At 25.8% G+C, this 27439-nt stretch overlaps 1 protein-coding gene across 2 annotated transcripts in view; it reads right to left on the reverse strand.

Annotated features, from left to right (window-relative positions):
• Positions 1-4633: 4633 nt before the first annotated feature.
• The window catches only part of kat-60L1 (katanin p60 ATPase-containing subunit A-like 1), a 31416-nt gene continuing 8610 nt past the window's right edge, over positions 4634-27439 (reverse strand). For both annotated transcript variants that reach the window (XM_075289405.1, XM_075289404.1), the window contains exons 2-4: positions 6557-6795; positions 5399-6487; positions 4634-5338 (exon numbers count right to left, since the gene is read on the reverse strand). In XM_075289405.1, coding sequence (XP_075145520.1) covers positions 5013-5338; positions 5399-6487; positions 6557-6795 — 1654 coding nt within the window. In that variant the 3' untranslated portion in view covers positions 4634-5012. The remainder of the gene's footprint in view (positions 5339-5398; positions 6488-6556; positions 6796-27439) is intronic.

Here is a 27439-nt window from a genome sequence, read left to right on the forward strand (position 1 = left end):
GCCCGAGTTTATTGAAATAATAAATTTAAGTATTTTTGTAGTGCGAGTTTTTGACAGACTGTTGCGTGCTATCAATCTGGGACCATGTAGATTGATTTCACATTGTGATGTAACAGTGGACATTACCACAAACGAGGTCCTGACGAAATCTCTTTGTAATTGTGGACGTCTAGAAATTTTATTTCTATAGAAAATTTTCTTAAAATTTTATTTCTATAGAAAATTTTGTCAAAATTTTATTTCTATAGAAATTTTTTCTCAAAATTTTATTTCTATAGAAAATTTTGTCAAAATTTTATTTCTATAGAAAATTTTGTCAAAATTTTATTTATAGAAAATTTTGTCAAAATTTTATTTCTATAGAAAAATTTGTCAAAATGTTATTTCTATAGAAAATTTTGTCAAAATTTTATTTCTATAGAAAATTTAGTCAAATTTTGTTTCTATAGAAAATTTTGTTAAAATTTTATTTCTATAGAAAATTTTGTCAAAATTTTATTTCTATAGAAAATTTTGTCAAAATTTTATTTCTTTAGAAAATTTGGTCAAAATTTTATTTCTACGGAAGATTTTGTCAAAATTTTATTTCTATAGGAAATTTTGTCGAAATGTTATTTCTACGGAAGATTTTGTCCAAATTTTATTTCTACGGAAAATTTTCTCCAAATTTTATTTCTATAGAATATTTTGTAAAAATTTTATTTCTATAGAAAATTTTGTCAAAATTTTATTCCTACTGAAGATTTTGTCCAAATTTTATTTCTATAGAAAATTTTGTCAAAATTTTATTTCTATAAAAAATGTCAAAATTTTATTTCTATAGAAAATTTTGTCAAAATTTTATTTCTATAGAAAATTTTGTCAAAATTTTATTTCTATAGAAAATTTTGTCAAAATTTTATTTCTATAGAAAATTTTGTCAAATTTTATTTCTATAGAAAATTTTGTCAAAATTTTATTTCTTTAGAAAATTTGGTCAAAATTTTATTTTTTTAGAAAATTTTGTCAACATTTTATTTCGATAGAAAATTTTTTCAAAATTTTATTTCTATAGAAAATTTGTCAAAATGTTATTTCTATTTGATTAGTTCGGCTTGAGGTCATGTGAATAAAAACAGATGTTGTTGTTTTTTGAGTTGTATTTTTATATTTAAAATTTTCCAATATTTCGAGACATCTCCGATGCTCGTCTTCAGGGAAATTAATTTAAATTTAAAGAACAGTGAACTTCTTTACAAGGGAGTATATTTACAACTTGTAAATATACTCCCTTGTAAAGTCTCGAAATATTGGAAAATTTTAAATATAAAAATACAACTCAAAAAACAACAACATCTGTTTTTATTCACATGACCTCAAGCCGAACTAAGCAAATATAATTAAAAGTTTAAAGGTCAACTAATTAAAACAACAAAATGTTATTTCCATAGAAAATTTTGCCAAAAATTTATTTCTATAGAAAATTTTGTCAAAATTTTATTTCTTTCATTCGTTTTGTTTTGTTGTTGTTGGTTTTTGTTCTTTAATCATTGTTGTTGTTTTTTTGACGCATGGACGCACGTTTCGGAATTACCACATTCCTCATCAGCATCCTCTACTTGCATAGAAAATGTTGTTTCTATAGAAAATGTTGTCAAAATTTTATTTCTATAGAAAATGTAGTCAAAATTTTATTTCTATAGAAAATTTTGTCAAAATTTTATTTCTATAGAAAACTTTGTCAAAGTTTTATTTCTATAGAAAACTTTGTCAAAATTTTGTTTCTTTAGAAAATTTGATCAAAATTTTATTTCATTAGAAAATTTGGTCAAAATTTCATTTATATGGAAACTAGAAGTTCCTCTTAAAGGTGAGTATTAAGTTCGAGTTTAGCCGCTAAAAACATGATTTTTTCACGATTACTTTTCTTTAATAATCCATTTTAAGGAATACAAACTTTGTGAAAACTTACTTTGGGCTATTCCCCATCAAGTTATAATAAAATCTGCAACATATATGTATAATTTTATTCCTTTTTTCACTGATTTAGTTTTCACTTTAGTGAAAAAACTCGAACTTAATACCCACCTTAATTTAAAATTTTGTCAAAATTTTATTTTTATAGAAAATTTTGTCAAAATTTTATTTCTATAGAAAATTTTGTCAACATTTTATTTCAATAGAAAATTTGGCCAAAATTTTATTTCTTTAGTAAAATTTTGCCAAAATTTCATTTATATGGAAACTAGAAGTTCCTCCTGGAGTGGAATGTTTCACAAAATCAACATCATGAATTCCACCAATCTACCAAACAATAAAAATATTTGTGGTACAATTCTAACAACATGAAAAAATTCAGGGAATCCCGTCTTTGTAACCTCATTCATTCGATTAAAATGTTTTCTCAACGAGAATCCTTTTCAGATTTGAGAACAGGTAATTGTCGATGGAGGTATGTGGATCTGTGTGATACAGTTTGACCTGTTACAATCAATATCATCACAGTTCGTATGACAAATTACCCATGATTACCTTTGAAAGCCTTGGAGTGTAAAACCCCAGGTCATTGCTAGGACAAAATCCCCAAGTTACCATCGCCACCCACATAAAAACATCAATTTAGGGTTTAATATAAAATGAGTTTACTTTTATTAAAGGCTGTTTTGGGTACAACTAACTAAAGGATATTCAATGTAGATATTTTCTCCAAATTATTCTGGTTTCGATTAAAGTCGCAGGGCATTATTTTGAAATTTTGAAAATGTAAACAATAAACAAAAATTGTTAAAAGATTTTAATGATTTCCAGAATACAAAATCGATGTGTTGCCAGAGAGATGTGCAAAATATATTTTGGTTTTTTCATTGATTTGATATTAACTTTTTTAAAGGTTCTTATCATAATAATTTACACAACTATGGAAGTCTACTATAAGAATATTTGTGTATAAATATATGTAGATTAGAAATTGAAATTAAATTTTGCGGGAAAATATAAATTGTATATATTTGTATGCCCCGAGGGCATTATTTGTAACGTGCATGATTTTGAATCTTTGTTTTTTTTTTGTTATGGAAAGTATAAAACTATATGGAATTACTTTCACTTAATCTTATTATACACATAAGATATACATGTACATTTTATATATGAGCAAATAAATTTTTATTTTTAAAATTTTATGTCCATTAGACCACAGCTGGGCTATGAAAATATAATTTTGTTATACTATTATACTATGTGCAACTAAAGAAATGCTATTTCTTGAAGATTTATGGAAATGAAAAGAAAGTTTATTTCTATAAAAAATTTTTGCAAAATTTTTTTTTTCAGAATTACCCGAATTTATTCTGATAATTGGTTGATAGTTTTGCTGCAAGTAGAGGATGCTTATGAGGAATGTGGTAATTCCGAAACAGCTGTACATCCAACCATCTTGCAGTCTATAGGGATTTGCCCAAATAAATTTGACAAGCATATTTTTCCTCTGGTTGGTTTAAGCTGAAATCAAAAACAAAAAAAATTTGTTTCTATAGAAAATTTTTGCCAAATTTTTTTCTATAAAAATTTTTTGCCGAATTTTTTTCTATAGAAATTTTTTGCAAAATTTTATTTCTATAGAAAATTTTGTCAAAATTTTATTTCTATAGAAAATTTTGTCAAAATTTTATTTCTTTAGAAAATTTTGTCAAAATTTTATTTCTATAGAAAATTTTGTCAAATTTTATTTTTATAGAAAATTTTGTCAAAATTTTATTTCTATAGAAAATTTTGTCAAAATTTTATTTCTTTAGAAAATTTTGTCAACATTTTATTTCTATAGAAAATTTTTTCAAAATTTTATTCCTATAGAAAATTTTGTCAAAATTTTATTTCTATAGAAAATTTTGTCAAAATTTTATTTCTTTCATTCGTTTTGTTATTGTTGGTTTTTGTTCTTTAATCAATTTTGTTGTTTTTTTTGATTTCAGCTTAAAACCATACATTGACTAAACTACAAGTGTAGCTTAACCAACAGAGGAAAAGAATGTTTGTCAAATTTATTTGGGCGAAGCCCTATAGACTGCAATATGGTTGGATGGACGCACGTTTGGGAATTACCACATTCCTCAACCAATTATCAGAATAAATTCAGGTAGTTCAATAAACCCAAAGTGAACCACACTTGAACCTTCCGAAAAAAGGTTTATGATAGCCGGCTTATGCCGAAATAAATTCATACAAACATCTCTCTTTTCCTTTGCCACCATCAAATCATCGATTTGAGTGCAGTTGGCTGGGTTTATTTTCTATCGAAATAAAATTTTGACAAAATTTTCTATGGAAATAAAATTTTTACAACATTTTCTATAGAAATAAAATTTTGACAAAATTTTCTATAGAAATAAAATTTTGACAAAATAAAAACAATAAAACAAAATTTTATTTTTGTCAAATTTTTATTTCTATAGAAAATTTTTACAAAATTTTATTTCTATAGAAAATTTGGTAAAATTTTATTTTATAGAAAATTTTTGCAAAATTTTATATAGAAAATTTTCTCAAAATTTTATTTCTGTCAAATTTTATCAAAATTTTTATTCTATAGAAAATTTTGTCAAAATTTTACTTCTATAGAAATTTTTTGAAAAAAAAATATTTCTATAAAAAATTGTATTTCTATAGAAAATTATCGTTGGTGCATGCAGTCATGTATTCCAATAACTTTCTAGGCATGTATAAGGATATTTAGAGTTAATCCTAAAAGCTTCGGAAAAAAGGGCAGAGCACAAAAATTATTTTGATCCTATTCCCTATTACCCACTTAAAATTTTGCAACCCAGCTAATTTAGGGAATACGATGTGCTATATAAAGATAAAAAATCCCATTGAATTCAGAATTCTAAATTTAAATGAAAGCCTATGCACATAGTATTATCGTTAGATCTATGGAAAAATTCATGGACATCAACATTTTCATCATGCAATCATAAGACAAGAGAATATAGTGAATGTACATACAACAAAAATATGTACATCTTTTACATTCACTTCTAGCATGATCCATATTCTTCCATCCATTTCTCAAAGCGCTTAACATCATCGATAGATACAGATTTTTTAGTCCTCTGCATGGCATCTTGAAAATCTTGCAAGGTGATGGGCAGGTCAACATCTTCGCGTCGAATTTGTCGTATCTCTTCGGGGGTACGACCGAATATCTGTCGACGCATAGGCATCATGGCGGCATCGCGACATACATTGCTTATGTCGAAACCGGAATAGCCTTTCATTTGTTCACCAATGGCTGTGGTATCCAAAGAGGAACACAAATTAACATCCTTGAGGCAAAGTTTCAATAAAGCTGATCGGGTGTCCTCTGAAATGAAAGAAAGTTACAAACTCTTAAGCCTTAAATCACAATGTGGGCCATCCTCACCATTAGGCAATGATATATAGATACGTTTTTCAAAACGTCTACGGAAAGCTTCATCAATATCCCAGGGATGATTTGTGGCAGCCAAGACCATTATAATTTTCTCATCTTGCATGGTGACATTCAAGCCATCCATTTGTATAAGAAGTTCAGCTTTAAAACGGCGACTTGCCTCATGCTCTGAATCGCTACGCCGGGCCGAGCACAAAGCATCTATTTCATCAATGAAGATAGTGCTGGGAGCATAAAATCGGGCCATTTCAAAGAGTAAACGCACTAGCTTTTCACTTTCTCCTCTATACTTGGAAGTCAATGTGGATGAGGAGACGTTAAAGAATGTTGTACCACATTCGGTGGCCACGGCCTTGGCTAACATAGTTTTACCAGTTCCCGGAGGTCCCACCATGAGGACCCCCCTCCAGGGTCTTCGAATACCTTTGAAAAAGTCAGGCATAATAATTGGCAAGACCACAGCCTCTTGAAGTATAGACTTTGCCTCATTCAAACCGGCTACATCGGTCCACTTGACTCCGGGATTCTTTTGTAATATGTCCTTTTCCAACGTTTCCACCAGATGTTGTTCATAACCTGCCGGTGCAAATGTCTTCGATTTTGTGGAAGTTTTCGGTGAATTTTTAGGTGTGCTCTGTGATGTAGAATTCTCTTCGAGTGAGGTAGCTTCTTGATCATCTGAATTGGAATTTTCATCTATGGAATTCTTTTTAATAACCTTATCTTTGGGTGGTTTCATTTGGGAGGCAATAACCATTTTGCGAGCTCTTACACGTTCCATTGATCGGCTTTTGCGATTTGGCATTGTAGCTGTCTTCAATGAACGTGAATTTCGTTTATCTGCTCGATCCGAGAGACCAGTGCCAGCTGTAGCCACATTATGAGAGCTGCCATGATGACTGAGATTAATGGAGGGTAGCGTAGGCTGAAGTTCTGGATCACGTCGCCTTAGCGATGATATCCATCTGTTGTCGTTGTGCGTATTAAATGTAGTTGCAGAGTTGGTGTGCTGTAAAGGATTTGTATTGGCCCCCGCAGCGGGTGGTAAATTTGTAGTGGGTCTGGGTTGTGGAGAGACTTCTGGAAGAATTTTTTTTTATGTATAGCATTAATTGCCTGAAGGTTCTGCATGAATGTCTATTTCATTACCTTGTGTTGGTATACGACTTTTTAAGCGAACAGCTCCTATGCTGGTTGTTGATTGTGATGGTACCAATCCTCCCATTGATGTGGTCCTTGTTGTTTCAGTTTTTTTAATGTTACCCGTTTTTGTAGGCCTATGTGTTGTAGTGATTTTCGTAAAAGCAAATGGAGGATATTGATCCAAGATCAAGGAGTCCATCATGCGTGCCATATGTGAGAGGCCTGTGGGCGGTGCCGATGATGTACTGGAAGTAAAAAAAGAAAAGATTTATAGTTCATTTAGATACTTAGATAGTACATGGAGAAAAACATAAATCATAAATCTTAGTTTAATGAATATTACGAGGCTCGCTAAATTTCGTGAAACATTGTTATCGACTGTTTATACATTTCTCCCAAAAATTACGGTATGAACCCTTAGCAAAATTGAAAGAAAATCAACTTTTGTTATCGAAGGCACTAGGACGATTTTATTGACATTATACATTTTCTCCCAGAAGAACAATATGGAAAAACTGGGGAGCCACAAACCAGTTTTGACCAAGCACCAAAAAGTGGATGATTATCTCCTCTCACTAATTCTGGTGACCTATCTGAGTGTTTCACAACTTCTCTATGTGGTTTCACAGTAATATGAAACACCGTTCGGATTCGGTTATAAAAAACAGGCCCCTTGGCATTGAGCTAAACATACAATCGGGCAGCCATAATCACTTGTGGTAGCACAAAAATAACAGACTGTCACTATATCTAACCAAACCTTGATACTATTGACTTTCGATGAAATATGAACAAGAATTTTCGCAAGAGCTGCATACAGGGCTTTATGGCAGCGAATATAAATTTAAATCGATAACATCGTCCTTCCAAAAAAATTTATGGGTATTGTTGCTACCGAAAATACCATGCGATATTATTAGCGGTTGTTTACTTTTTCAATAAAATCTCTATTGGTAATTTAATACCAAAAATTGCGCCACATGTTGTTCTCGATTGTTAACATTTGTTCCCTGATCTTGTATACCATTTCGAGAACTTTTGTTTTTGGAAAAAAATAAATAAATCAAACATTAATCTCCACACAAATGAAGATAACTGGAGGAGAAATTCATTGCATGACAAAATGTTTCTACAATCATAAAAAACATACGTAAATGATTAGAGGACTTACAACCCCTATTTGGAATAAAAAATAATAACAATAATAAAGTAGTTCGTTCATTTCTATAGAAATTTTTTAAAAATTTAATTTCTATAAAATATTTTGTCAAAATTTTATTTCTATAGAAATTTTTTGTAAAATTTTATTTCGATAGAAAATTTTCAGAAAATTTTATTTCTAATGTTTGCAAAATTTTATTTCTATAGAAAATTTACTTACAACCCCTATTTGGAATAAGAAATAATAATAACAATAAAGTAGTTCGTAAACTGTTGTTTATTTCCATTGAAAATTTTATTTCTATAGAAAATTTTTACACAGTTTTATTTCTATAGAAAATGTTTGCAAAATTTTATTTCTATAGGAAATTTTCTGAAAATTTCATTTCTATAGAAAATTTTCTGAAAATTTTATTTCTATACAAAATTTTCTGAAAATTTTTTTTCTATAGAAAAGTTTGTCAACATTTTATTTCTATAGAAAATTTTTGCAAAATTTTATTTCTATAGAAAATTTTCTGAAAATTTTTTTTCTATAGAAAAGTTTGTCAACATTTTATTTCTATAGAAAATTTTTGCACAGTTTTATTTCTATAGAAAATTTTCTGAAAATTGTATTTCTATAGAAAATTTTCTGAATTTTTTTTCTATAGAAAAGTTTGTCAATATTTTATTTCTATAGAAAATTTTTGCAAAATTTTATTTTTATAGGAATTTTTTGTAAAACTTTATTTCTATAGGACATTTTTGCAAATTTTTTTTCTATAGAAAATTTTGTCAAAATTTTATTTCTATAGAAAATTTTGTCAAAATTTTACTTCTACAGAAAATTTTGTCAAAATTTTATTTCTATAGAAAATTTTGTCAAAATTTTATTTCTATAGAAAATTTTGTCAAAATTTCATTTCTATAGAAAATTTTATCAAAATTTTATTTCTATAGAAAATTTTGTTAAAATTTTATTTCTATAGAAAATTTTGTTAAAATTTTATTTCTATAGAAAATTTTGTCAAAATTTTATTTCTATAGAAAATTTTGTAAAAATTTTATTTCAATAAAAAATTATGTCAAAATTTTATTTCTATAGAAAATTTTTGCAAAATTTTTCTTCTATAGAAAATTTTGTCAAATTTTATTTCTATAGAAAATTTTATCAAATTTTATTTCTATAGAAAATTTTTGCAAAATTTAATTTCTATATAAAATTTTGTTAAACTTTTGTTTCAAAAGAGACTTTTATATTGGTAATTTAATACCGAAAATTCCGCCAGATGTTGTTATCGATTATTAACATTTTTTGTTTGGGAAAAATTAACAAATCCAATATTGGTCTCCACACAAATGAAGATAACTAGTGGAGAAGTAGAATCATTTTTTTCAAATTCATTGCATGATAAAATGTTTGTATAGTCATAAAAAACATACGTAGATGATTAGAGGAAGTATAAAAAATAATAATAAAGTGGTTCGTACACTGTAGCCAAAAAGGCGAAGAAATTTTAGTAATTTAATACCGAAAATTCCGCCAGATGTTGTTATCGATTATTAACATTTTTTGTTTGGGAAAAATTAACAAATCCAATATTGGTCTCCACACAAATGAAGATAACTAGTGGAGAAGTAGAATCATTTTTTTCAAATTCATTGCATGATAAAATGTTTGTATAGTCATAAAAACATACGTAGATGATTAGAGGAAGTATAAAAAATAATAATAAAGTGGTTCGTACACTGTAGCCAAAAAGGCGAAGAAATTTTAGTCACGAACAAGAAATAATGAATCCAAATAGTCAATGTGAAAACGTGTAAAAACACCTGAAGACATATTTAAGTGGCAAATGGGGTTAATGATTTTTGCCAGAGAATTATATTCGTTAGTTAATTGTCACTCTATAAAAAAGGCAACGTTATATAGTAAATCACTTAAAATACAAGAAAAAATGGTAACAAAAAACACGATTTACACACAGAAGATCGTGATATTTAACAATCGATAACGTCGTTCAAGCACCAATTTTTGTAGCAAAAGTGTTAATGCATTTCTTAGGCATAGCGGTACAACTGTGCGTATGATTACGTCCGTCTGCTGCTAATTGTATGTAAAGTATACGCAATATGTTAGTGTACGCAAATTAATAGTATAACCATGGTGCCAATCTTTTTTATCAAAGTTTGGAAATATCTACCCTAATATATATCAAATCACAAAGCTGGAAACTAGTAAAATAAAAATACATTTGTTTTATAATATATGCAACATGCAATAATTTTGCGTACACTATCATAGTTTGAAAGAATAATGAGAAATACAACCTCTATGCGTGAAGATAATCATTCTAATCATAGAATAGAATTTTGACAAAATTTTCTATAGAAAAAAAATTGGCAAAATTTCTGAAGAAATTAATTTCTGACAAAATTTTCTATAGAAATAAAATTTTGCAAAAATTTTCTATAGAAATAAAATTTTGCAAAAATGTTCTATAGAAATAAACTTTTGACAAAATTTTCTATAGAAATAAAATTTTGATAAAATTTTCTATAGAAATAAAACTTTTGACACAATTTTCTATAGAAATAAAATTTTGCAAAAAATTTCTATAGAAATAAAATTTTGCAAAAATTTTCTATAGAAATAAAATTTTGCAAACATTTTCTATAGAAACAAAATTTTGAAAAAATTTTCTACAGAAATAAAATTTTGCAAAAATTTTCTACAGAAATAAAATTTTGCAAAAATTTTCTATAGAAATAAAATTTTGCAATAGTTTTCTATAGAAATAATAGAAAAACTTTTATTTGGAAAATAAAGATTGAAAAAAACAACAAAAAACTCAAAATAAAATTTTTTGAAAATTCTCTATAGAAATAAAATTTTGACAAAATTTTCTGTAGAAATAAAAATTTTGACAACATTTTCTATAGAAATAAAATTTTAACAAATTTTTCTACAGAAATAACATTTTGCTAAAATTTTCTTTAGAAATTAAATTTTGAGAAAATCTTCCATAGAAATAAAATTTTGGCAAAATTTTCGATAGGAATAAAATTTTGACAAAATTTTCTATGGAAATACAATTTTGACAAAATTTTTATAGAAATAATATGTTGACAAAATTTTCTATAGAAATAAAATTTTGCAAAAAATTTCTATAGAAATAAAATTTTGACAAAAATTTTTTATAGAAATAAAATTTTGACAAAAATTTTCTATAGAAATAAAATTTTGCAAAAAATTTCTATAGAAATAAAATTTGGCAAAAATTTTCTTTAGAAATAAAATTTTGCAAAAATTTTCTATAGAAATAAAATTTTGCAAAAATTTTCTATAGAAATAAAATTTTGCAGAAGTTTTCTATAGAAATAAAATTTTAACAGAATTTTCTACAGAAATAACATTTTGCTAAAATTTTCTATAGAAATAAAATTTTGACACAATTTTCTGTAGAAATAAAATTTTGACAAACTTTTTTATAGAAATAAAAATTTTGACAAAATTTTCTATAGAAATAAAATGTTGACAAAATTTTCTATAGAAATAAAATTTTGACAAAATTTTCTATGGAAACACAATTTTGACAAACTTTTCTATAGAAATAAAATTTTGACACAATTTTCTATAGAAATAAAATTTTGACAAAAATTTTCCATAGGAATAAAATTTTGACGAAATTTTCTACAGAAATTAAATTTTGACACAATTTTCTGTAGAAATAAAATGTTGACAAAATTTTCTATAGAAATAAAATTTTGCAAAAATTTTCTATAGAAATAAAATTTTGACAAAATTTTTCTATAGAAATAAATTTTTGACAAAAATTTTCTATAGAAATAAAATTTTGACACAATTTTCTATGGAAATAAAATTTCGCATAGTAAGATTTTTTTGTTTGGTAGTTTTATGTTAAATTTTGGTAGATTTTTTGGTGACGGTGTTATCGACTATTTACAATACACCATTTTAGTTCAATGATTCCTATGGCATAATTATCACAATGGACTGAATAGTCTAAGTGAGCCTGAATCTTAATCGGGCTGCCACTTTAACCTATGGCATAATATCGGAATACCAATCAATCCCAATAATAAAACGTGATACATGCGAATGGATATAGGGTATAGGGAAATGTATGGCTGATTTCTAGTCTATGTACTAGCTTTTTAATCTAAATGAAATTTGGGTATATACAATTATGACAAATTTCTAGTTTCTATTCGACCTTTTTACTCTAAAACTCTATGTATATATTTTTCCTCAATTCGTTGATTTTTCATTGTAAAATATTAAATTACAATTTTATACATATGAGCTGATGGCATGTTAGAACAATAATTGTATCAGATATACAAAAACAAAAAAATCATATGCATATGCTAGGCACCCCAAGGAGTCTATTACTATTGCAATCCCTTAATAACACTGTATTAAATGACCAGATGGGGGCTTGGTATAGTGCAGATAAGAGCAAACAAAATATCCTCTACTTCCTAATAGACAAAGTCAAAGCCAACGACATTGTGACACGAAAAGGCCAGACTTCTATGTCGATGAAATATGAGTAAATATCCAATGAACTCAGATATTCATATATGGACACCAGAACATATGAAAATACATCTGTATGTGTGTATATATAAATTAATTGAAAAAATTGCATGAACTTTATATGGTGTTGTTTTAAGCTTTTTTTTTTTTGAAACAACAAAAATGCCATATTGATAGTTTCTTTTGCAACTTAGGTTCATTGAACTCAGTCACTAAGTGATTACAGGAAGTAAATTTGATTTGTTTTTTTTTTTAATAATTATTTTATAAAAGCGGGCCTGGTGGGTGAGGATGAAATTAATGAAGTTTCCTATATAGAACTAGATACAATGATTTATAATTAGCAGTAATTGATTAAAGGCTACCTGTATGGGTAGAGGTTAAATTTTTCATTATCCTTTCAAAACATGATAATGTACGTAAATTATATATAAAAAACACATTTTTATTTTATTAATTTATTGCTTTGTGATTTGATATCCATTAGGGTAGATATTTCTAAAACATGGAGGTGGTACTGTCACATACTGAAAAAAATATTGATCAAATATGTAAAGTTAGTAAGTATAAGTAAGTAAAGTAAGTAAAATTTTACATAATATTAAGGATAAATATGTTAAAGTAAATAAATTTTAATGCAAATAAAGAAAATAATATTTATTCAAACAATTTGTTCCCTCCGTTAAGGACGTGTGGCTTTGAAAACAAACAAAAAATCCCTTAAAGTAAAGAAAAACATTTTTGATGTAAAAAAAATAATCGAGAAAAAAGAATTGATAAACGAGATCTGCATCTTAATTTTATAGAGTTTAGATTTAAAACCCAATAATTAAAAAAAAGAAAAAATCTAAACGAAAATTTCAGATTTCTCCACATCATAATCCAAATTTTAATAACGTTTTAAAAAATATTCAATTAAAATTCAACAAATTTTTAGTTGAAACAAAACCCAATCACAAAAATTAATAGTATCAATTAATTTTTTAATTGGATCAATTAATATTATAATTGGTATTCAATTAATTTTTTAATTGATACTATCATTTCTGTGATTGAAGACATTTCAATCACGAAATTAATTGATCCAATTAGAAAAAAATTTTTTGTGTGTACTATTTGACTACACAAAAATGTACATTCCCTGCATTTTTTGAAATCACCAGTGGAGTTAATTGTTGAAGTACTAACCAATAGACCCTAAAACCACGAATTTCTATGCTAATGCTGAAGTATCTGGGAATACTAGGTTAGGTTATGTGGCAGCCTGATGTATCAGGCTCACTTAGACTATTCAGTCCATTGCGATACCACATTGGTGAACTTTTCTTTTATCACTGAGTGCTGCCCGATTCCATATTAAGTTCAATGACAAGGGACCTCCTTTTTATAGCCGAGTCCGAACGGCGTTCCACAATGCAGTGAAAATACTTAGAGAAGCTTTGAAACCCTCAGAAATGTCACCAGCATTACTGCGGTGGGATAATCCACCGCTGAAAAATTTTTTGGTGTTCGGTCGAAGCAGGAATCGAACCCACGACCTTGTGCATGCAAGGTGGGCATGCTAACCATTGCACCACGGTGGCTAGAAGGTGAGTACTTGACCAGATTCCTCAATTTGTCCTTGGAATCACTGCCCAGCACAAAAAGCGTCGCCAAAAAAGTAAAGAAAATGTTCCTTTTGGATCCGGAAGTGGTGCAAAATTGACGCAGAAACGATGAATTTAACATGGGCTTGTCATAGGATGGAAGTCCTCCATTTCAACGGCCAGTGCACTGAGTTTGCATCACTTTTTTAGGTGTGATCCGAATTCAATGTTTTGGATTTAAATTAAAAAATTCTGTGATATTTTGTTAAATAAATAAATAATTTTTATAGTTTTTAATGGATTCTAACGCTTGTTTGAAACGTTTGACCTCAAATATTTTCAAAAATTCACAATTTTTTCAGATTGGATTTAGCATTTTTTTCGACAAAATATAAAAAATTTGTACCATTTTATTAATTCTTAAACTGTTTTTAACCAATTTGAACATCATTGGGAGTACATCTTCTGGAAGTGCTTTAAAAGTTGTGCTTTTGGAAGAACTTCTAAATTTTGGTGGGTGATTATGGGTATAAAGTAGATAGGCTGATTCCATACTGAAGCCAGACAAATACTTCTATAAAAATAAAATTTTGAGAAAATTTTCTATAAAAATACAATTTTGAGAAAATTTTCTATAGAAATAAAATTTTGAGAAAATTTTCTATAGAAATAAAAATTTTGATAAAATTTTCTATAGAAATAAAATATTGACAAAATTTTCTATAGAATAAAAATTTTGACAAAATTTTCTATACCAATAAAATTTGACTAAATTTTCTATAGAAAAAAAAATTGACAACATTTTCTATAAAAATACAATTTTGACAAAATTTTTTAGAGAAATAAAATTTTGAGAAAATTTTCTATAGAAATAAAATTTTGAGAAAATTTTCTATAGAAATAAAATTTTGACAAAATTTTCTATAAAAATAAAATTTTGACAAAATGTTCTATAGAAATAAAATTTTGAGAAAATTTTCTATAGAAATAAAATTTTGACAAAATTTTCTATAAAAATAAAATTTTGACAAAATGTTCTATAGAAATAAAATTTTGACAAAATTTTCTATAGAAATAAAATTTTGACAAAATTTTCTGTAGAAATAAAATCTTGACAAAATTTTCTATAGAAATAAAATTTTGACAAAATATTCTATAGCAATAAAATTTGACTAAATTTTCTATAGAAAAAAAATTTGACAACATTTTCTATAGAAATAAAATGTTGACAAATTTGTCTATAGAAATAAAATTTTGACAAAATTTTTTAGAGAAATAAAATTTTGCGAAAATTTTCTATAGAAATAAAACTTTGCGAAAATTTTCTATAGAAATAAAATTTTGACAAAATTTTCTATAGAAAAAAAATTTTGAGAAAATTTTCTATAGAAATAAAATTTTGACAAATTTGTCTATAGAAATAAAATTTTGAAAAAATTTTTTAGAGAAATAAAATTTTGAGAAAATTCTCTATTGAAATAAAATTTTGAGAAATTTTTCTATAGAAACAAAATTTTGCAAACATTTTCTTTAGAAATAAAATTTTGACAAAATTTTCTGTTCAAATAAAATTTTCACACAATTTTCTGTTAAAATAACATTTTTTTTCTATGGAAATAAAATCTTGACAACATTTTCTATAGAAATAAAATTTTGACAAAATATTCTATAGCAATAAAATTTGACTAAATTCTCTATAGAAAAACAATTTTGACAACATTTTCTATAGAAGTAAAGTTTTGACAAATTTGTCTATAGAAATAAAATTTTTACAAAATTTTTTAGAGAAATAAAATTTTGAAAAAATTTTCTATAGAAATAAAATTTTGAGAAATTTTTCTATAGTAATAACATTTTGAGAAAATTTTCTATAGAAATAAAATTTTGACAAAATTTTCTATAGAAATAAAATTTTGACAAAATTTTCTATTGAAATAAAATTTTGAGAAAATTCTCTATAGAAACAAAATTTTGAGAAAATTCTCTATAGAAACAAAATTTTGCAAACATTTTCTTTAGAAATAAAATTTTGACAAAATTTTTTAGAGAAATAAAATTTTGACAAAATTTTTTAGAGAAATCAAATTTTGAAAAAATTTTCTATAGAAATAAAATTTTGAGAAATTTTTCTATAGTAATAACATTTTGAGAAAATTTTCTATAGAAAAAAAAATTTGACAAAATTTTCTATTGAAATAAAATTTTGAGAAAATTCTCTATAGAAACAAAATTTTGCAAACATTTTCTTTAGAAATAAAATTTTGACAAAATTTTCTGTTCAAATAAAATTTTCACAAAATTTTCTGTTAAAAAAACATTTTTACAAAATTTTCTATAGAAATAAAATTTTGACAAAATTTTCTATAGAAATAAAATTTTGACAAAATTTTCTGTAGAAATAAAATTTTGACAAAATTTTCTATTGAAATAAAATTCCTCCTTAGGAGTTGGGCTTAACTGGACAAATCCCTTCCAGTAAACAAACTGGTTCGGCCATTACTCCTACACCATATGTATCCTTGACCTATCGTTAAAGTATGACTTATATATTTGTTTATCCCGATAACAATTCTAGGACATTCGAAATAAACAATAATTGGTTATTTTACCTGAAAATAGGTATATGTAGGTCAATGTTAGATATATTTGAGGCATTGGCTCTTAAAAAACATTTAATAGGATAGAGCATAAGATATCGACCTCGACCAGTGAAATGATTGTGGGCATTAATTAATTTGGATTACAATATCAGAAGGTCATATTCAAATCTATATCTAATTTGTATATTCAAACGAACCCACTTTACCGGTTTAACACACCTTCGAGTGCATAAATGACTAACCTTGTGTACTTTTTACTATATAGCTCAATATTGCTTTAATATTTGGTAATTAGTCAATTGAAAGGCCCGAAAAATGTTGGTATTTCATGGTCATCATTGTCATTATTTCATTGCCTGACTATGTTGGCCATTTGGTGTATGTAGGTTCATTTGGTGGCCCCAAACCCTATCTATAACACATTCTTCGATTCAGTTTTTCTTACTCAGCAACTGTAAGAGAGTTCGAGGGTAATCTATAAAAAGCTAGAGAATCTAGTTCATCATTATTCGATATGATCCTGATTGTATGGTGTTATTATTTGTAGTTGTCCGTTGTCTCATACTTAAGACATTTTTTTTATAATAATTTATTCTTAGCACAATACAAGTGTACTCGCATATATGTTCCAATACCCCAGTTTCGTTAATAATCGAGTACACATTGTCATAAACGTAGGCAAAAACATAACCGATGTACAACAATAACATCCTTCCTTTGGAACGTTCTCCTTTTTTATTTCTCTTTCTGTTTATAGGTGCTGTGGTCATGTAGATGTACACTGAAAAGAATTTTGAGCAAATATGAAAGAATACGCGACTTAAATTTTAGGACACAAAATTTGCACAAATTAAGTTGAAATTACACCCAGAGAAGGAATGTGTTCACATCCTATTCTCGAACGTTATGTATCTGATTTTGAAAACCATTTTAGAAAATAGAAAATTTTGTCAAAATTTAATTTCTATAGAAAATTTTGTCAAAATTTTATTTCTATAGAAAAGTTTCTCAAACATTTTATTTCTATAGAAAATTGGGCCAAAATTTTATTTCTATAGAAAATTTACTCAAAAAATTTATTTCTATAAATTTTATTTCTATAGAAAATTTTCTCAAAAATTTTATTTCTATAGAAAATTTTCTCAAAATTTTATTTCTATAGAAAATTGGGTCAAAATTTTATTTCTATAGAAAAGGAAGGAATATTTTCTGATTTCGAAAACCATTTTTTTGAAAATTTCTATAGAAAATTTTGTCAAAATGTTATTTCTATAGAAAATTTTGTCAAAATTTTATTTCTATAGAAATTTTTGTCAAAATTTTATTTCTATAGACAATTTTGTCAAAATTGTATTTCTATAGAAAATTTTGTTTAATTGTATTTTTATAGAAAATTTTGTTAAAATTTTATTTCTATAGAAAATTATGTCAACATTTTATTTCTATAAAAGTTTTTATTAAAATTTTGTTTCTATAGAAAATTATGTCAAAATTTTATTTCTATATAAAATTTTGCCAAATTTTTTATTTCTTTAGAAATTTTTCTCTAAATTTTTACAAAATTTTATTTCTATAGAAAATGTTGTTAAAATTTTATTTCTATAAAAAATTATGTCAAAATTGTATTTCTATAGAAATTTTTGCCAAATTTTTTTATTTCTTTAGAAAATTTTCTCAAAAATTTTGCAAACTTTTATTTCTATAGAAAATTTTGTCAAAATTATTTTTCTATAGACAATTTTTGTCAAAATTTTAGTTCTCTAGAACATTTTGTCAATATTTTATTTCTATAGAAAATTATGTCAAAATTGTATTTCTATAGAAAATTTTGCCAAATTTTTTTATTTCTTTAGAAAATTCTCTCAAAATTTTTGCAAACTTTTATTTCTTTAGAAAATTTTGTCAAAATTTTATTTCTATAGACAATTTTTGTCAAAATTTTAGTTCTATAGAACATTTTGTCAATATTTTATTTCTATAGAAAATTTTGTCCAAAATTCTATTTCTATACAAAATTTTCTGCAAAATTTTATTTCTATAGAAAATTTTGTCAAAATTGTATTTCTATAGAAAATTTTGTCAAAATTTTATTTCCATAGAAATTGTTGTCAAAATTTTGTTTCTATAGAAAATTTTGTCAAAATTTTATTTCTATAGAAAATTTTGTCAAAATTGTATTTCTATAGAAAATTTTGCCAATTTTTTTTATTTCTTTAGAAAATTTTCTCAAAATTTTTGTCAAAATTTCATTTCTATAGAAAATGTTGTCAAAAATTCTATTTCTATAGAAAATTTTGTCAAAATTTTATTTCTATAGAAAATTTTGTCAAAATTTTATTTCTATAGAAAATGTTGTCAAAATTTTATTTCTATAGAAAATTTTGGTAAAATATTATTTCTATAGAAAATTTTGTAAAAATTTTATTTCTTTCGAAAATTTTGTCAAAATTTTATTTCAGACAATTTTTATAGAAAATTTTTGTAAAATTTTATTTCTATCGAAAATTTTTGTAAAATTTTATTTCTATAGAAAATTTTGTCATTTCATTTTATTTCAGAAAATTTTTATAGAAAAATTTTGTAAAATTTTATTTTTATAGAAAATTTTCTCAAAATTTTATTTCTATAGAAAATTTTGCCTAAATTTTATTGCTGTAGAAATTTTTGTCAAAATTTTATTTTTATAGAAACTTTTGTCAAAATTTTATTCATCGACTTCAAATTTGGCACAAGTATGCATTTTGGGATCAAAATATAACCCTATTGAATATGGAAGAAATCGAGTCAGATTTGGATATAGATCCCATATATATCTCTCGCCCTATATGCGCATAAATGGCCCCAGAAGCCAGAGTTTTACCCTGATTTGCCTTAGAGTGTCCTAAATTTGCTTGTAATCGGAGTTTTGGCTTAGCGAATAGAATTAACATTCTAGCTATGCATGCCAAATTTGACATTAAAAATCGGTTCAGAGGGTATAATACAGTTGGTCCCGCTAGACTTTCCTTACTTGTTCTTTTCTTCAAATAAAGGATCCCAGCAAAAAAACGTCGCCAAAAAAGTAATGAAAATGTTCTTTTTGGATCCGGAAGTGGTGCAAAATTGACGCAGAAGCGATGAATTTAACATGGGCTTGTCATAGGACGGAAGTCCTCTATTTCAACAGCCGTTGCACTGAATTTGCATCACTTCTTTAGGTGTGATCTGAATTCAATGTTTTGGATGTAAAATAAAAAATTCTGTGATATTTTGTCAAATAAATAATTTTTATAATTTTTAATGGATTCTAACGCTTGTCGGTAACGTTTAACCTCAAATATTTTCAAAATTCACAATTTTTTCAGATTGGATTTAGCATTTTTGTCGACAAAATTTTAATGATTTGTACCATTTTATTAATTCTTACTCTGTTCTTAACCTATTTGAAACCAAAAAAGTTAAAATTATCCATTATAAGTATGAAAATACCATGTTATAAAAAATTGAATTAAAAGAACTTCATGGGTAGTTAAAATAAAGAACATCATTGGGAGTGCATCTTCTGGAAGTGCTTTTAAAGTTGTGCCTTTGGAAGAACTTCCAAATTTTTTTGGGATACTAATCTTTGAAACTTGGGTCCCCCCGTTAGCCTTTAAATTAACTTAAGGATTTTGGTCTTGATTCCAAGCCAAATGTGCGACTTCTTTACAATAAGGATACAACTAACAATGCAACCAAATAAATACTGAAACGAAAGATTATGCAGCCTAAATTTTAGCTCACGCAATTTACCCAATATTAAGAACAAATTGCTTTAGAATAAAGAAAAAATTGGATTCAAGTAAGCTTTTTGCGAGTGTACATTGTCTTATGCAGTCTTTTGTTTTTTCTTTTTTTGCATAAAAAGGATGTCTCTTTTTAAAAACGTAAGACATAAATACAATAACAACAACACGACTGAAATTAAGTGCATGTACGCCCATTCTCAGGTGGTATGTTTGGTTGTGCCGATAACGTTTTTGAAATGACAATGAACTCAATTGACGAAGTAGCAATAATAGTTGTTTATATTGCGGCGTATATATCTCCATACCACAAAGAGACACTTTTAATATATCCTGGCATTAGAAGTATTGTAATAAATAGAACGTTGTTATCGACAACTTTACTTTCAAAGAACCCATTCGAAAATTTATATTTAACAGAAAATAGAAATATATTTTTGCTAGGAAATATTGATTGAAACAATCGATAACAACGTATCCGATAATTTTGCCAGTAAAGATAGTATTGTATTTATTATGGGTAGCGGAAATTTTCATAAGAAATGCATAGTCATATTTGCTAAAGAAAACTCAATGAATCGTTCTTATCGATTATTTACATTTTGCTTCCTAAGAAATACATGGCAAAAGTGGCATTAAGGGAGAAAATCGAAACAATCGATAACCTCGTTCTATCGAGATTGTCTGTATCAAAATTTCTGATACTCTTAAGAAATGCATAGTCATATTTGTTAACGAAAACACCATGAATCGTTGTTATCGATTATTTACATGGCAAAAATGACATTAAGGGAGCACATGTAAAGAAACGATAACATCATTCTAACGAAATAACTAGTCTGTAGCAAAAATGCATTTCTTATGGGCAGGGGAATTTTGTTGGGGTATATATCAGACTACACGCAGAGAAGGAATATGAGAAAAATATTATTTTTGGATGGGGAAAACATTTTTGCCCCAAAAATGTTGTTTTCTCGTCAAACATAAAATGGTTATAAAAATCATTTATATAATATCCGAGAAAAACATGATTGCGACGAACATGCTACATGGTCACTGTCCAAAAATAACATTTTGCTACGAGGTTAGGTTAGGTTAGGTTAGTTTAGGTTAGGTTAGGTTAGGTTAGGTTAGGTTATGTGGCAGCCCGACGTATCAGGTTCACTTAGACTATTCAGTCCATTGTGATACCACAGTGGTGAACTTCTCTCTTATCACTGAGTGCTGCCCGATTCCATGTTAAGCTCAATGACAAGGGACCTCCTTTTTATAGCCGAGTCCGAACGGCGTTCCACATTCCAGTGAAACCACTTAGAGAAGCTTTGAAACCCTCAGAAATGTCACCAGCATTACTGAGGTGGGATAATCCACCGCTGAAAAACTTTTTGGTGTTCGGTCGCAGCAGGAATCGAACCCACGACCTTGTGTATGCAAGGCGGGCATGCTAACCATTGCACCACGGTGGCGTGGGTGTATATATCCTTTTTCAAGTGTATGGTTTTGGTTGTGGTTCTGTTGCACCTAAATTAAATTGATGATGCTATCGGTAGCAAAATTTAAATAATGGATAGAATGTGAGTACCAGACCTTAAACTGCCTAATACGAGCTTAGTGTAAGAGCAATTTATCATATGGGACTACGGTTGCCACAGTTGGTAGAATTCTACCAAAAATGGTACATTTCATAAAAGAAAATAGAAATGAAATTGTGACAAAATTTTCTATAAAAATAAAACTTTAACAAAATTTTCTATAGATAACTAAAATTTTGAAAAAATTTTCTATAGATAAATAAAAATTTGACAAAATTTTCTGTAGAAATAAAATGTTGATAAAATTTTCTGTAGAAATAAAATTTTGATAAAATTTTTATAGATAACTAAAATTTTGACATTTTCTTTAGAAATAAAATGTTGACAACATTTTCTTTAGAAATAAAATTTAGACAAAATTTTCTATAGAAATAAAATTTTGACAAAATTTCCCATAGAAATAAAATTTTGACAATAAATTTTTCTATAGATAACTAAAATTTTGACAAAATTTCCTATAGAAATAAAATTTTGATAAAATTTTCTATAGAAATAAAATTTTGACAAAATTTTCTATAGAAATTAAATTGTGACAAAATTTCCTATAGAAATAAAAATTTGATAAAGTTTTCTATAGAAAACAAATTTTGACAACATTTTCTATAGAAATAGAACTACAAGAAGCAAGTTAAAATCGATAAAACATATAAAATTTTGTACATTTACAATGCAAGATATATTTATACAACTAATACTGTCGCTAATATGAGGGATCATTCATTGGAAGAAAAAAAATATTTTAAACAATTGGTAGATTTTTGGTTTTTTTTTTCAAATTTTGGTAGATTATTTTTGGCACGAGTGACACCCGTGTTTGGAACTTATATTTTTGTTATTACTTCGTGCAGAAGGGGGAGTGTTCGAGAGTAACTCTCTGTATATATCGATAAAACTGTTTTTACGAAAATTTCATTATCAAAAATGCCTAGGCTAAAATGTGCTTTTCCTTTTCTTATAGCTAACATAATACAAAGTTTCTTCAAATCACAAATAATGAGAGAATGTATTGATTGAATAAAATATAATTTTTATAAAATTAATTATATGACAAAAGTAGCGTAAAGTGAATCTGATTTATGGTCAGCAAAATTGCTATAAATGAAAAGGACTTCATTTGAAAACATTCTGGTTTTCTTCACAAAGACCATGGAACTTTTCTGTTTATCCAATTTGGAAGGCGTTACCATTTATAATATTTTCAACTTTAGTATTTCTTTGTCTGGAGAAGAAAAGTAGTTCTTTGGTCTTTCCATTATTTATTATACAAAACACAAATAGAATTGTCCATTTGTTTGGAATTTACGCTACATTTTCTTAAGGAGTAATGGTGGCCGATGACCAAGGCAAAATATAGATGTAGTTACATACAAAATCATATAACTATGGTAATGTCATGATAGGTATATATGTATGTATTACCTTATATACATTGGAAAAAAATTAAGCATGTATAATAATTACTTTTAAAAGCTGACATGCAAGTTTATTGAAATTTCTGCAATTCATAAAAATACTTTGTTACTTTTGTTATCGATTGTTCATATTTTGCTTTCATAAAAAAATATATGGCAAAACTGTGTTATTGGCTCGCTAAAGAAATTTCCGTTAGAGGTGCATACCGAGCTCTATATAATACTTTTCTATTTATCAAATTATTTCAGAAATGAACGAAATATATTTCCAAAATAAATCTATCGTTTTCTATTGTTGGAACATTATTATCGACCATTTTTGCAGAGACCCAGGGCTACAACAGCCTGGATAAGTCATTTTCTAAGGAATATTAATATACAAAATCGGAAAAAATTATCAGCTTTAATCAACTTCTAATTAGAATTATTTTGGCGATATTTTTTGTGTGTATTATAGCCATACAAATTTGAATTTTCTTGGAATAGAATAAATTTTGGATGATTTCCCAAAGTGTAATACTGTAGAATGGTATAATCAGGGATGGAAAATACAACTTTTAAGAAAGTACAAAAAAGGTATTTTTTGAGCGAAAAAGTACTTTTTACTAACTTTCAACAGACATAATCAATAGACAGAATTTTAAAGAAAATAAAATTTTGTTTGTCAATTTTAAATATTAGTGTTTATAATGTTTTTTTGTTTTCCGCTTACAAAGACTATCGTAGTATTGCAATTATGGTTGCCACCGTTAGTAGAATTCATGGAACTTCAAAAATTTTCTAAAATAAAATACAATTTTGACAAAATTTTCTATAGAAATAAAATGTTGACAAAATTTTTCCATCGAAATAAAAATTTGACAAAATTTTCTATAAAAATAAAATGTTGACAACATTTTCTATCAAAATAAAATTTTAACAACATTTTCTATGGAAATAAAATTTTGACAAGATTTTCTTTCAAAATAAAATTTTGACAAACTTTTCTATCGAAATAAAATTTTTGGAAAATTTTCTATAGAAATAAAATTTTTGGAAAATTTTCTATAGAAATAAAATTTTTGGAAACTTTTCTATAGAAATAAAAATTTTGACAAAATGTTCTATCGAAATAAAAATTTGACAAACTTTTCTATCGAAATAAAATTTTGACCAAATTTTCTATCGAAATAAAATTTTTGGAAATTTTGCCAAAGGAATAAAATTGTTGGCAAAATTTTCTATAGAAATAAAATTTTTGACAACATTTTCTATCAAAATAAAATTTTGACAAAATTTTCTATCGAAATAAAATTTTTGGAAAATTTTCTATAGAAATAAAATTTTTGGAAAATTTTCTATAGAAATAAAATTTTTGGAAAATTTTCTATAGAAATAAAAATTTTGACAAAATGTTCTATCGAAATAAAAATTTGACAAACTTTTCTATCGAAATAAAATTTTGACAAAATTTTCTATCGAAATAAAATTTTTGGAAATTTTGCCAAAGGAATAAAATTGTTGGCAAAATTTTCTATAGAAATAAAATTTTTGGAAAATTTTGTATAAAAGTAAAAATTTTGACAAAATTTTTTCATATTTGTTGTTTTGATCTCAGCTTTAAAACCATTTTGTTGACTAAACTACAAGAGTAGCTTAACCAACAGAGGAAAAGAATGTGTGTCAAATTTATTTGGGCAAAGCCCTATAGACTACAAGATGGTTGAATGGACGCACGTTTCCGAATTACCACATTCCTCAACCAATTATCAGAATAAATTCAGGCAGTTCAATAAACCCAAAGTGGACCACACCTGAACCTTCCGAAAAAACGTTTATGATAACGGGCTTATGCCGAAATAAATTCATACAACCATCTCTCTTTTCCTTTGCCACCATCAAATCATCGAATTGAGTGCAGTTGGCTGGGTTTATTGTCTATCTAAATAAAATTTTGAAAAAATTTTCTATGGAAATAAAATTTTTACAACATTTTCTATAGAAATAAAATTTTTGGAAAATGTTCTATATATAGAAATTTAAAAATTTTCTATAGAAATAAAATTTTGACAAAATTTTCAGTATAAATAAAATTTTTGAAAAATTTTCTATAGAAATAAAAATTTTGACAAAATTTTCTATTGAAATAAAATGTTTGAAAAATTTTCTATAGAAATAAAAATTTTGACAAAATTTTCTATCGAAATAAAATTTTGACAAAATTTTCTATAGAAATAAAATTTTTGGAAGTTTCCATAGGAATAAAATTGTCGGCAAAATTTTCTATAGAAATAAAATTTTAACAAATTTTTCTATAGAAATAAAATTGTGATAAAAATTTCTATAGAAATAAAATGTTGACAAAATTTTCTATAGAAATAAAATTTTGACAAAATTTTCTGTAGAAATAAAATTTTTGGGAAGTTTTCTATAGAAATAAAATTTTTGGAAAATTTTCTATAGAAATAAAAATTTTGACAAAATTTTCTATAGAAATAAAATTTTTTACAAAATTTTCTATAGAAATAAAATATTATTGTTGTCGTTTTTGATTTCAGCCTAAAACCATGCATTGACTAAACTACAAGTGTAGCTTAACCAACAGAGGAAAATAATGTTTGTCAAATTGATTTGGGCAAAGCCCTATAGACTGCAAGATGGTTGGATGGACGCACGTTTCGGAATTACCACATTCCTCATCAGCATCCTCTACTTGCAGCAAAACTATTAACCAATTATCAGAATAAATTCAGGAAGTTCATTAAACCCAACAATGAACCACACTTGAACCTTCCGAAAAAAGGTTTTACATGATAGCCGGCTTATGCCGAAATAAATTCGTACTAAAATATCTCTTTTCCGTTGCCACCGTCAAATCAATAAAATTTTTGGAAAATTTTCTATAGAAATAAAAATTTTGACAAAATTTTCTACCGAAATAAAATGTTGAAAAAATTTTGTATCGAAATAAAATTTTGACAAAATTTTCTATAGAAATAAAATTTTTGTAAAATTTTCTATAGAAATAAAAATGATGACAAATTTTTCTATCGAAATAAAAATGTTGACAAATTTTCCTATCGAAATAAAATTTTAACAAAATTTTCTATAGAAATAAAATTTTCTATAGAAATAAAAAATTTGACAAAATTTTCTATCGAAATAAAATTTTGACAAAATTTCTAGAGAAATAAAATTTTGACAAAATTTCTATAGAAATAAAAATTTTGACAAAATTTTCTATCGAAATAAAATTTTGACAAAATTTCTAGAGAAATAAAATTTTGACAAAATTTCTAGAGAAATAAAAATGTTGACAAATTTTTCTATCGAAAAAAAATTTAACAAAATTTTCTATAGAAATAAAATTTTGGGAAATTTTCTATAGAAATAAAAATTTTCTATCGAAATAAAATTTTGACAAAATTTCTAGAGAAATAAAATTTTGACAAAATTTCTAGAGAAATAAAATTTTGACAAAATTTCTATAGAAATAAAAATTTTGACAAAATTTTCTATCGAAATAAAATTTTGACAAAATTTCTAGAGAAATAAAATTTTGGAAAAATTTCTATAGAAATAAAATTTTTGGAAAATTTTCCATAGGAATAAAATTGATGGCAAAATTTTCTAAAGAAGTAAAATTTTTACAAATTTTTCTATAGAAATAAAATTTTGACAAACATTTTTATAGAAATAAAATTTATAGAAAATTTTGATAAAATTTTCTATCGAAATAAAAATTTTGATAAAATTTTCTATCGAAATAAAATTTTGACAAAATTTCTATAGAAATAAAATTTTGACAAAATTTCTATAGAAATAAAATTTTGACAAAATTTTCCATAGGAATAAAATTGTTGGAAAATTTTCTATAGAAATGAAATATAGAAATTTTCTATCGAAATAAAATTTTGACAAAATTTCTAGAGAAATAAAATTTTGACAAAATTTCTAGAGAAATAAAAATGTTGACAAAATTTTCTATCGAAATAAAATTTTGACAAAATTTCTATAGAAATAAAATTTTGACAAAAATTTCTATAGAAATAACATTTTGACAAAATTTTCTATAGAAATAAAATTTTGACAAAATTTTGTATAGAAATAAAATTGTTGGCAAAATTTCTATAGAAAAAAAATTGACTAAATTTTCTATCAAAATGTTGGCAAAATTTTCTATAGAAAAAAAATTTGACAAATTTTCCAAAAGAATAAAAAATTTACAAAATTTTCAATAGTAAAATTT

Source organism: Haematobia irritans, chromosome 1 (assembly GCF_050003625.1).
Source record: "Haematobia irritans isolate KBUSLIRL chromosome 1, ASM5000362v1, whole genome shotgun sequence".
NCBI lineage: Eukaryota > Metazoa > Arthropoda > Insecta > Diptera > Muscidae > Haematobia > Haematobia irritans.